Source organism: Notolabrus celidotus, chromosome 4, assembly GCF_009762535.1.
Source record: "Notolabrus celidotus isolate fNotCel1 chromosome 4, fNotCel1.pri, whole genome shotgun sequence".
Classification (NCBI taxonomy): domain Eukaryota; kingdom Metazoa; phylum Chordata; class Actinopteri; order Labriformes; family Labridae; genus Notolabrus; species Notolabrus celidotus.
Genome location: NC_048275.1, coordinates 34478233 through 34491334, shown reverse-complemented (window position 1 = coordinate 34491334; position 13102 = coordinate 34478233). Strand labels below are relative to the sequence as shown.

General features: G+C 43.1%; 1 protein-coding gene across 4 annotated transcripts in view; it reads right to left on the bottom strand.

Moving 5' to 3' along the window:
• Positions 1-267: 267 nt before the first annotated feature.
• The window catches only part of tjap1 (tight junction associated protein 1 (peripheral)), a 68057-nt gene continuing 55222 nt past the window's right edge, over positions 268-13102 (bottom strand). For 3 of the 4 annotated variants that reach the window (XM_034681989.1, XM_034681992.1, XM_034681991.1), the window contains 3 exons: positions 5533-5616; positions 4560-5252; positions 2309-4335 (listed from right to left, as the gene is read on the bottom strand). In XM_034681989.1, the coding sequence (XP_034537880.1) occupies positions 3673-4335; positions 4560-5252; positions 5533-5616 (1440 nt within the window). In that variant the 3' untranslated portion in view covers positions 2309-3672. Of the gene's footprint in view, positions 4336-4559; positions 5253-5532; positions 5617-13102 lie in introns of all 4 variants that reach the window. The other variant, XM_034681993.1, reaches the window with a different exon arrangement.

Sequence of the window (13102 nt, the reverse complement as noted above, 5' to 3'; positions counted from 1 at the left end):
CCCGCGTCCTGAACGACTCATTGTCTTGTGCGGACAAGATAAAAGCAAACACCTCTGCAGAGCTTCAGGAGCTTCATACTTCCCTGTTTGGATCCATGAGCAACTTAATCATATTTAAGATGAATGAATGAATGACGATGGTGATCCTGCAGATCAGCACTGTTTGATCTCCAGCACTGACACACTGTTCACAGACATGCATCATATAATCAGCAGAGTGTATCAACACTCTGACGGTCAGGAGAAACACAGAGGCTTAAACACTGATGACAGAAACAAAGAGTTTAGTGTTGAGGTTTATATTCTAATGACTTTCATAAAGTTAGACTCTGTCAGACTCCAAAAAACCTGCAGCAAGTTAATCAATCAAATAAGCGATCATTCGGTGGGTCGATCAGCGATCATTGGTCTTCGGTGAGAGTCACAATCAGAGAGCTCTGAGCGGGCGACAAGCCAACATTCGATCGGAAACACAGACCTCAGAGAATACAAAAACTGAGTTAGAATAAATGTACGGAGGCTCGTAGTGCCAGAAACATTCAGAGCGCTACATCAGTCCCATGAGACACAGAGGACTGTGACAACGGCACAGCTCAAGAGTCTCACCGCTCCACTACACCTTTACTAACATGAGTGACTAACAAGATTTGTTGGTATGTTTTAAAGTGGAGCTTGATTAAGTCAGAAACCTTCATCTGAGCTCTGTTTTTATCACTACAAGAAAAAATAAAGTCTGAACTCATCACTGATTTAAACATTGACGAAATGTTAGATGGGGTTTAACGGCATGACAAAACTACAGCTGTATAAGTCAATTCTTCAGGTTCTGTGGGCACAAGATGTCAGTTCAAATTGCAAGGGTTATTTTGGCATCACTTTTGTACAGCTGGAGGACGTAGAGATGTCCCGTTCATCTTTATATACAGTCATTATTTATAACAAATAGCAAGATGACTCTTTTGTGTCGTTTTTGCTTTGTTTAAACACCAAACACTGTAGTGTTCACTCATAACATCCTCTGGATAATTTCACTGCCTTCTCCAAGAGCTAAGTGTGGTTTCACTTCAGTACCTTCTCATCCACTGTGTGGTTGACACAAGCCAATTTAATGACCTTTTAGTCAGTACTGGTACCAGAATATCTCAAGTGGACACCAATTACTGATGTTCTGTTTCAGGGAGTGTGACTGTATCTGGTGTGTCATAAGTTGGCGGACATCTGGCTTGCTTCAGCTGCATGGACCCGAAGTGTTCAGATTTAGTTTTTTCATGACGAATATCAGTAAATGTCAGAATGAATGCATTGAATTCAGAAGCCTCACAATTTTCTTGCTCTTATCCCCTGGCATGTATGCAAACGAGTGGAATAAGTGCCTTAGTTTGGACTTTGTTTAAAGTAAAATACGGTGATGTTTTTGATCTGAACAGGCTGAACTCTTGTCGTGTGATGAGTAAAATCTGACGTCTGTTTTTCTGATGCTGGATGAAACAAACAGACACTTTGGGTTTAGTTTTTGACATTTCAGAGGTTTATACACTACCAGTCTAAAGTTTGGACACACCTTCTCATTCATTGGTTTTTATTTATCTTAATTATTTTCAACATTGTAGATTAATACTGAAGACATCAAAACTATGAAATAATCTGGTTTTGCCATAATCTGGATCACAACAGTAGTCAAATAGGACTATCCATTGTGTACTAACCCTACCTCTGAACAACACAACTGATGGTCTCAAACACATTAAGAAGGCAAGTCATTCTACAAATGAACTCTTGACAAGGCTCATGTTCATTAGAAACCATTCCAGGAGACCACTTCAGGAAGCAGACTGAGAGAATACCAAGAGTGTGCAAAGCTGTCATGAAGGAAAAAGGGGGCTACTTTACAGAATCTAAAATATAAAACATATTCTGCTTTGTTTAACACTTTTTTGTTCATTCAATAATTCCATATATGTTCTTTCATAGTTTAGATGTCTTCAGTATTAATCTACAGTGTTTACAATCATTACAATAAATACAAACCCTTGAATGAGAAGGGGTTTACAAACTTTTGACTGGTGGAGTATATGATAAGCTGGGTGCTGATACTTATTGGTGTATCTGCCCTGATTGGTGGAGGCAGCCAGCCTGGTTAATATTAAAGTAAAGTTTATAATAACTTTTGATCCCCGCTCTGTTTCTGGCACTAACAGGCTCCCGTAAGACGCTGAAAACATCTGAACATACAAACCAGACTGATCAAAAACCAAAACAAAATAAAAACAAACAAATAAATCAACAACAAATCAAGTCCAAACAGAGAAATAATAAAATAATCTCTTAATATAGAAATGTATACCCCAGATATCTTTACCAAGAGAGAGAAACAAAAGGTGATAACAACAATAACAACAGATGGTTACATTCCAGGTGGAGAAGCTCCGCCCCCCTGCAGGTACAGTCAGGGTGATGCTGAAAGGGGAAAGTGTGTGTCACTGTGTGTGGGTGTTTGTGTGGGTGAGGGTGGGGTGGGGGCGATTAACCAAACTCCCCTACAGACCGATCAGGTGACTAAATAATAACAGCGTGACATGAAATCAACGATTAGTGTAGACAACAAAAATACAAGTCGGACCCTCAGCTGGCCCTGCGGCGTACCTTCCAGAAAGAGAGAGAAAGAGAGCGAGAGAGGAAGAGAGAGAGATAGGCACTGAGAGTCTTAGTGGGTGTGTGTGTGTGTGTGTGTTCATCCAGGTGTGTCTCATCTTTCAAATAAAAGCTCCTGGTCAGGAAACAAGGCAAAGACATCTGTAAAGTGTGTTTTCTTTTAAAGTTTTCATTCAGTTATTTTCTCCTCCGACAGAAAAACCCAACACACACACACACATGCGCGCACACACACACGCAATAGACCGATACTGGGTTTCAAATGTTTATGGTAACACTGATAATTTAGACTTTAATGTTAAAGTTTGATCAGCTGTCCTCGTCGTTTCAGACGGATAAAAAATCCTACGAGCGTTTTTTTTTCAACATTAACAAACTCCTTTAATGAGTTTAATAAAAACCTTAGAAGCCACTGATTTAACACTGTTCACTTACTTTCTCCTGACATTACACACCTGTAACTCTGTGAGAGAACACTACATGCCCTCACCTCACCTCACTGAGGAGGAGGAGGAGGAGGAGGAGGAGGAGGAGGAGGAGGAGGAGGAGAAGGAGGAGAAGGAGGAGGAGGAGGAGGAGAAGGAGGAGAAGGAGGATGCGTGTCCTCATACTTTTGGTCTTTTTACTTTTTAAAGTTTTTTTGCAAATTTTGCAGAACAATGAGTTTTTTCTAAAACTCGTTAATCTTTGAAAATACTGTTAAATGTATTTCTTAACACAAAAATAAATCTCTTTATTTCCCATAATTCAGTCTGATCAGCTGATTCACTGATACAGAAGCCCAAGTATTGATCCACAGCTGATCAATACCAAAACGGATCGGTCTGACACACTCGCTCTCACACACACACACACAAACACACGGTGAGCTCGGCAGCATACGGTAGAGTATGGCTATATCCTGATGGGCTTGACCTCTGACCCCTGTGACGGACAGGTCGGTTGCCACAGAAACAGACAGCAGCTGATGGAGCACAGTGTGGAGTGAGCGAGACTTTCTCAGGCTCCAGAGTGCGAGCATCAATCCAGCAGAGTGCCTTGCTCCTGGGCCCGGGTCAGACTGTCTTTGCGGTGCAGGTGATGCACGCCCATTCTCTTCGGGCTCTTCTGCGGCCGCTGTGGGGGGGCGGCTGCAGCGTGGGCCGGGTCGAAGTCCAGGAGGCGGGGTGAGATGACGGGCAGGTCGTGTGGGAGGACGTCTCTCTCCTCGGCTGAGCTCTCCGCCTCCTCCTCCTCGAAATCCTTCCTGCGGGCGTCTGCGGGACTTGTTGCCACGGTGACGGCCGTGTCTCCACTGCCTCCATCATCCTCCAGGTTCATCAGCAGCCCCTTGCCCTCCTCCATGGAGCCGTCCCCGACGCTGTAGCGTCCCCTCCTGCCAGACCGTTGCTCAGTGTCGGTGTCGGTGTCGAGGCTGGAGCCGCGGCTCGGAGTCCAGCTGCGCGCTGATGAGCCTTCCTCTCCATCAGAGTACGCCGCTCTGTGGCGATCTGAGGAAGACGAAGCCCCGCCCCCTGGTGTCTGCCTCCTCCTCTGCAGGTCCTGAGCTGTCTGACTGCTGAATGATGTTCTGTGGACCAACGAGCTATCGCACGACGGCGCCGTCTTCTCCACGAACATCCGCTGCCAGTTGGCCAGCAGGTCCTCCTCTGAGCTGGCAGAGCTCGCCAGGACGCTGGGAGCCTGAAGAGCGAAGGGGGGGGGTTAATAAATACAAGAACCTACATGAAGGCTCAAAGAACCCATAAACTGATACTGCATTTCATTCACAGAGGGGGCACATGGGTCCTAACCTGGCCCTCTCTGATCCTGCTCTCAGATTCAGAACTCAGTGAATTATGATCGATGCTCTGAACACTGAAATCACTCTCCTCATTTAAACATGTCGTTAACACTCAGTGGGTTACCTGTGGTGGGCTGCTGAATGGGCTGGACTGACTGGACAGTGGATCACTGGTGGTCGTGTCTCGCTGTGACGGGGGCGTGCGCTGGTGGGCCCCCCCTCCAGAGGAGGAGGAGGGCGCGGGGCTACCGGAGGCCAGCCGCTCATCGTCGTTCTGGACGAGGCTCAGGGAGATGGCCTGCCGCGTGGCGTAGGTGCAGTTGGGCAGGGGGGAGTTTTTGGGGATCTTGACTTTGTCGTCTGAAGTGAACTCGATGACCTTGCGGCCGGGGTAGAGAGGATGTGGAGGTGGCGGGGCCGGGTATGGGTTAAGCTTCTCAAATGATGGAGCCCCGCCTACCTCCTCAACGCCCACCTGCCCATCCAGACTGCTCTGACTGCGACATGAACCGTTCTGCTGCGTCCCTTGACTGCTTCCACCATTCTCTCGACTGTGGGCCTCGGCCCCCGTGGGGCCAGTCATGTCCACGTGCACAAAGACATCCTCAGCAACAGGCCGGCCACAACTGCTCGACTGGGCAGAGTTCAGGACCAGTGGCTCGGGTTTCTCCAAGACTCGGGCAATGACCGAAGTCGGCACAACATCCGCGGGAGTCAAACTGAGCGTGTCCGGGTCCTGAGAGCCGGGGGCCAGGCCCCGCTCGGGCAGGCTGCTCTTCATGTGTTTATTCAGCATGTCCTGCAGTTCGTAGGGCAGCTGCAACACACACACACACAAATATGAGAGTGTTTCCACAAGGTGAGTGAGCCTGCTGAGTCACAGCACACACACACACATAGCTCCCGGTACACACACACAAGCATAATGCTGTTCTTCTTACAGTTACACACTGATCAGTTTTTATGACATCACTAACGACATAAATGACATTAAATAACAATATAAACAATGTTATGTGTAATCATGTGTGTGGATTAATCAGTTCAGTTCAGATCAGTCAGTTTCATGTTTGTGTGTTCAGGGTCGGGTTACTCACATCAGCAAACTTGTGGTTCCTGAAATGTGACTTGTTGCATTTGAGCAGCTGAACGGCCAAGTTACAGTCCTGCCTGTAACGCTCCTGAGGAGAGAGAGACACAGTCACACCATCATGAACACACTGTACAGACACAGGGAATCATCTGTGACAGACACATTCATCTGTATGATTATACTTGTTACAGTTTGAGAGTGTGTGGGCAGCGGAGAGGGCAGGACTGAGACGCCCTCTCCTGATGATATGAGCCAACACTCTTTCAGGAGGAAACTCACTCCAGGAGGAAGAAAAAGAGTTTGATTGATTTATTTTCTATCACAAGGTTCCTGAGTCTAAGTCTGAAGCTCTCTCAGAGTAGAGTCCGCTGATCTCTTTGTTTAAGGTGTTGTAATGCTAGAGGCTCAGAGTAGATCCAGCCAACCCAATCACATCTCAGCAGCATGTCCCCAAACAGGAAGTGGAGGTTTCTAACATGATCAAAGTGTTAATGCGAGGAGGGAAGGCGGCCGCCGTCCCCTGCAGGATGGAGAGACAGTTACCACGGTAACCACACACAGGCTGGATACAACCTCTAGATGAAACCTGACGCTTGGTGACACACTGTAAAGTGTCTGAAATGACAGGTTTGAATCATTCTGTCTGCTTGATTTGTATCTTTATAAAAATATTGGAGTGTTTTCATTAAAGCTAAATATATCCTAAAGATCAGACTGTCAGGGACACACCTGCTGTTGTCAGACTGCATACAGCTGCTGTCACCTTCACACCGGGCTGACATCACAGGGGAGAAACTGGTTGCACCTCATTAACTACTCGTTATGTTGATATTAGTTGATACTTTCAGCCACTGAATGTGACTGCTGTTCAGCTAGCTATCAAAGCCAAGTGGCAACCTCCGGTCTAGAGTCCAATGCGGAAGTGCTAAATCTGCAGTTCATCGAGCATCCACTTGAGGCTGGCTCCGGAAGTTCCAGAAACCACATACACACCAATTCAAAAAGACGATCTTTACAGCAGAAATAAACATGTTTACAGCCTGGTACAAAAAACAAGTGTAGTCTGGATAGCTCATTTCTGGATCAGCACACACTGTACGGGGGGCGAATTTTTTTCCAATGCAGCTATTCTGAAGATATTAATATTACCAGTCTTCCAAAGAGAGGCACAGCTGACTTGATTGACAGGCGGGAACACTGTAGCTGTTGATGAGGAGGCTCAAAGCCCGCCTCTTTACGTCAAACTAGCTCAACAGAAGTTAGGTTGAGTTCAACATTTCCAAGAACCAATGGGTGACATTATTATTATTATAGTCTATCTGCTGCTATAACTCCCCCGTTGCGGGATGAATAAAGGAGTATCTTATCTTATCTCATCAAAGCTAACGTTAGCTTTTTTCTGTCAAAAACAGTCAGAGCACAGAGGTCAAGTGGAAGAGTTCTTACACATCTGAGCTGAAGACTAATAAATACTCTTTTAACAGAACCCTCTTTTACATACAGATGGTTACATTTACCTGTTTTTAACACTTGGCTACACACAAGGTACTTGTGTACTCACGGGGAATCCTGGTTAGATCGGCCTCTTGAAATTGGCTGGAGAACCGGAGCAGAAGCTAGGCTATCAACCGCTGCAGACGAGGTCAGCTCTAACATGTAATTTAACCAATTTATGCATAATTCAACCCAACCAACATTGGCTCAAGTGTAAGCTCTATTTAGAAATCTTTGAGAGCTTAACTTGACCATCAGAAAGCTTAGTTGTTTTTTCACTATTGGTGCAAGCAACACAAAAGCAACACAAATATGCTGAATTCTGCAGTTTTACCCGCTTTCTTCAATTTTCAGAAGTTACAACAGAAAACCAGAAAAGATGATTGTAAGAGCGTCTTCAGAGGAAGTCTTCGGCTCTGGGCAAAAGTCATGTTGACTCGTACATCATAGACCCGATCAGCTGATCAGTGAACTGCAGGCGGAGGAACACGTGTGACCCGGTCTGCTGTGGTTCGTAGTCTAGCTTCTGCTCCACTTCTCCGCTCTGTTTCTCCACAAAGAGGCCGAGCTGACCGGGATCCTCTGTGGCTAATACATTTACTATTGACAAATACTGCACACAACCCCACTGGAAAAAAGAACAAACTGTCCCTTTAATGACACCAATAATACCAGTAATGCATACTTAGCTGTATGTATTTATGTATGCAGGCACACATATAACAAATAGATCAGAAACTTTAGCCCCAACTAATGTCATGTTTGGAGTTAAAGCGCGCTACAGTGACCTCCTGTTTATGAAGCTAACCACTCTAACCTTCTCTTAACGGGCTGAGAGATTTGATAAGTTGAATGTCTCAGTCTGATATTTATGAATCACTAGTATTATACTAGTTAGAGATGTTCACACTGACTGAAGACTTCACGAGGAGCTGCTGAGACTCAGTCTTTTTCCCACCATGGTCTCATTTTTCCTTCCAACAGCGCAGAGACGCATCTCCTGTCCAAACACAGGACTCAAATGAAGCTTTACCCAGTTTAGGGTCCATTACTGTCGTCCACTTAACTCTGGTGGGACCAATCAAGACTTCATTTAATCATGGTTTCTAAATATTGATACAGGAGACACAGTGAGTGTTTGAGCTCCAACACTTTCAATCTGAAGTAAAGAGATTCACGTTTGATTAAACTGAAGTGAAACTGAGTTTAACATCTACAGCTTTGATAAAACCAGGTTGTGGTTTTGACACTGACTTGCTTGTAACCCAAAGCTACAGCAGCTGAGGCTCATGAGTAGTGGGATGGTGATTCAGGCAGCTGGATCCACCTCTTCTTTACTTGATCTCTTTAAGGGTGTGCCCCAAGGTTCAGTCTTAGGACCTATTTTATGGGTCACCGTGTGATAAGTCCAATGCCCTGTTTCACCTCTATGCTGATGACACCTTTATCCACTGCTGTTCATCATGGATCACAGGCTTTTGAGTTTTTACAGTCTGCTTTTAATGTTTTTAGTCTCGTTTGCAGAAACTTCAACTGGTCTTGAACGCAGCTTATGTCATTCTCAAATTGAGAGAGTGACCAGTGACCTTAACTTTCCATGGAAAATCAATACAGCGGTCCACAAACAATTAATACTTGGGTTTTCTTATCGATCAGGAGCTTTCATTCAAAGCACATCTTGCCAATATGTTCTCAAAACTCAGGGTGTCACTGGTTGTACTCATCAATGTGACCTGTGTGTTAAATCTGATTGGCCATCTTTGAGTGTATGCAGGTAAACACACTGACGAGTCTGATCTACTGAACTCTCCTTGGCTTATTTATGTACTCATCTTTAAAGAACTCAAAGCCACTATGCCTCGTGAAGAGTGTTTAGCTTGACTGTCCCCTCTGCATGGAATAAACTCTAGAGTAGGGATGTCAATTTTCTCCGTGATCGATCTTTGGAAATGTTAACAATCAATTATCGATTAATCATTAAAAAAAATGGATGTTTTCCATTTCAAAAACAAAGCCAAATGCGTTTTTTTTCCCACTAAATCAACTTTTTCTTGGCGACACAATGTATATAACTGACCGTATTGAATAACTACGGATCACATTGAGGCATACAAAATGTAAAACAAGCTGAATATCAACGTGTGGAGCATGCTCATAAAAATAATCTCCACAAACAGTCATAAAAGTGAAGGCTCAGACTACTGATTTACTGCAACAAGGGAACTGAACAGGAACATGTTTCAGACTCACAGTGTCCAGTTTTCTATCTACTCGGTCTTATTGAGAAAAATAAGCATGTGAACGCGGTCAGGTGTCGGCCAGTAGTGCAGCAGAAGCAGCTGATACACATCGAAACATGCTTTGAACTTAAAACACCTCCCTGGTAGCTGAACCAAATATAAGACCAGATGTTTGTTCCACGTGATAAAAAATCAGAGCAAAAGAACGTGTTTGAGTAAATTCTTAACAATCAATGAATCATTACTTGATCAACATTATTATTTCTGTTTAAAGCCAGAAACAGATTACCTGAAAACTTACAGAAGTTGTTTGTGTTTACATCTCATGAGGAGGCTCATAGACAGAAATTTAATTTCAAAGTCCATACGCACGCAATACATTACAGCAAATGTGTGTTTGCCCTTGTGAAAGAGTTATTATCTGGTAAATACATTTTAAGAAATCATCAAACGGAGGCTCTGTGTCTTCAGAGGATTTCCTGAATGTTGCTGACAGAAAAACATTGATTACAGTACGACCATACTGCAGGAACACATTGGTCGTCCTTGAGATGTTCAAACATCACTAACAAGTATTTCTTCTCTCAGTGACAAACAACAAAACTTTAAAATCAAAAAGAAGAACTACAAAGATTACAGGTGAAGACTGTAGATATAACTGCTGTTGTACGTACTGGAGCTTCAGAGAAAGCTGAAGCACCAGAAGAAGCTGAGGGGAAGGTTATGAAGCGTGTGGATTATTACTCAAATCTTACTTCACAACTGAAGAGTACACGCTGAAAGCTTTTAGACGTTAGACTGACCATTTAGAGCCGTTCCCCTTCAAGACTTTTTAGACATTTTAGTTTAAATAAAACAAAAATTAAGAATGAAATGAAAGAAGGTAGATTGTTGTTTTGGACACCTTTTAAATAAAGTCTTGTTTTCAATATCTTTTAAAACTAAAATGTCACATTTGAGTGGAAATAAACGTGATCCTGTGTCTAAATTAAACACTTACACACTTACTAACAATTGAAACAACCGGCAAGCTTTAGGATGGATGACAGACCTGATGTTTGGCATACCTTCAACTTGTTTTTCAGCCACAGTTTGAGACGATATTTTCATTCTCACGATCCTCAGGCATTTGATTCTGTGACATCGTATGTCTTGGCTGTATGACGGCTGTTTAATGCCTCTGCTGCACTCAACCATCATCTTAAAAAAGGCATCCTAACTCTGAGTCATCGGTTAACTTATCCTTCTTTTGTGCTATTTTGTTCCAGACACAGTGTCTCTCCGTCTTTCATCCCTCTGGGTCTGTAGTTGTGAGTGACGGCTGGTCTCAGTCATGAGGAGCACACTTGCTTTACAGATAGATGGTGCCGTCCACCGTTTAACCACTGAAGGTGTTCGATAACTAACCCTGAATATAACAGGATCAGACTTTTTTCAGGTAAGTTTCAAAGAAACAGAAAGTACACAAATACGACCACATCTGTCCGGTCTTAGCTTCCTTGCACTGGCTCCCTGTATGTTTTAGAATTGAAGAATTTTTAAAATTTCACTGATTAATTTTAAAGCTCTTCATGAACTTACTCCTAGTGCTCTACAAATAAAATTATTATTATCATTATCATTACACTGCGTTATATCCAGGTCAATACAATAATAACTTAAATGTAAATCACCATACAAGCAGTCAATACAAGCAGTCAATCTGGAATCTTAGGAAGAAATAGAAAAGATAAAAGTGTTTAAAGGTCCGCCATGCAGCATGATTAAAGTTGAAGCTTGGTTTGAGTCATGGACATATAAAGCAGATGAAACTTTAGTTAAAGTGGAGACAGTGAAGATGTCTGCTCTGTGAACAGTTGAAGGGTCAGGCGGCACGTAGGAAGAGAAAGCCGTTAAGAGTCTGCAGAGTCAGACGCACTGCCAATAGTTTCAAAGTGATGAAAACACGGGGGCTGAATGTATCAAAGTTATGATTCAAAGATAAACAGTGCAAAGGTCATCAGATGTCAGTTTCTATATAATGAGACTGAAGAAGTGATGGTGAGAGAATGATACCAGCTGTAACACAAGGGTCAGAGGACAGGGTGCGGGTGGTGTGTTAAACCTCGTTAGGTAACACAATCCAGGTGCATAAAGGTTGATGTAGTCTCTGTCATTAACAGGTGTTTCAGGTCTGACATGAATCAAAGCACTCAAAGTGTTTTTCTTTAAAGTCAGGAGATCCTGCAGACGGACACAGAAGTATTTACACTTCAGATTGAAACCTTTATCTCTAACAGACAGGGCTCAGGGAGGCTTCTGTGACTCTCTCCATCTGTTCCTGTGACCACAGATCAAACACAGGCCACTCTGTTAAATATGGTGATGTCCAGATTGAAGATATATCCTCTGCAGCAATCTCACAGTAGTAAAAAGTGTGTCTCCACAGTAAAGAAGACCCTGTGCACCCTTTTAAAGAGATTATTTACATGTCAAAAAACACATCGACAGGATCGGTCAGGACTAAATATACTAGTTTTGGTGATTAACGTAAAATAAAGAGAAGTGTAAGCTGTGAAAATAGATTAACTTCAGTTTGCTGCTGGATCACATGGACATTTTTTTTCTGCATGCATATCAGACACCAGACAGTCCATGTAAATGTGTGTGTGCATGACTGTGGCGTTAAGTACGAGGCGTGTAATTTATGTTCCTCTTACTCTTACTAACTTGGGTGTTTTTGCATTCACTTCACAGAGTAAATGAGTATGAGGGAGAGCAGAGTGTCAGCCTTGGGCTGTAGATTTTGGGCCATGCAGGGCTCCAATAGAGAAACTCCCTGAGGCGAAGAAGGCTGGGAGGCAGGAGGCAGTGAGTGTGTCCTCATCCTTTGGCATCCTCATAATCTTTGTTTACAGATTCTGCAGAGACATTTTGAATCTGTACTCCAGGGTTTTTATTTCTCATATTGGAGGTGTTTTAGTTCAGAATAGGGATGTCAATTTTAAGTATTCTCCGTGATCGATTTTTGGAAATGTTAACTATCAATAATCGATTCATCAATAAAAAAAACATTATTATTCTTATGTCAAAAACAAGGCCAAATACGTTGTTCTTCCCCTATATTATATTTTCCACAGCAACAAAATGTATATAACTGACGGTATTGAATGTGGGTATATCACGTTGTCACACGCTGAATATCAACGACCAGGCTCATAAAAATATTCTCCGTGGACATAGTCTTATAAAGTGAAGGCTCATAATACTAACAGGAAAGTAATTCAGACTCACAGTGTCCAGTTTTCTGTCTACTCGTTCTTATTGAGAAAAATAAACGTGATTCAGTCAGGTGTCAGCCGGGAGCGCAACCGGGTCTCCATCAGTCCAGCTGCAGAAAAGCCCAGACGGCTCTGATGCTGCTGGTCTGCAAACATAGCGTACTAGCAATTCCCACCAGTCTGTTGGCTTTGTATCTAAAGGTTGGGAAATGTCCTGTTTAAAGTTGTTAACCTTCATGTCCGTGTCATTGTTGGCTGTAGTTGCGTATTGATCCTCTTTGAAAAGCGCACATGGAGACCTGATGCGTCTCCAATGTGCTCAACACCTTTAACAGCTGATTCACATCGAAACATGCTTTAAACTTAAAACACCTCCCTGATAGTTGAACAAAATATGAGACCACATGATGTTTGTTCCACGTGAAGGAAAATTGAAAAGAAAAATGCGTGTTTCGAGTAATTCTTAACAATCAATTAATCAATACTCGATTAATTGTTTACATCCCTGCTTCAGAACATTTGTAGTCTGAGTTGTTTCAACCAATCATGTCCCAGAAGGATCCCATGTATGCAGGAAAGA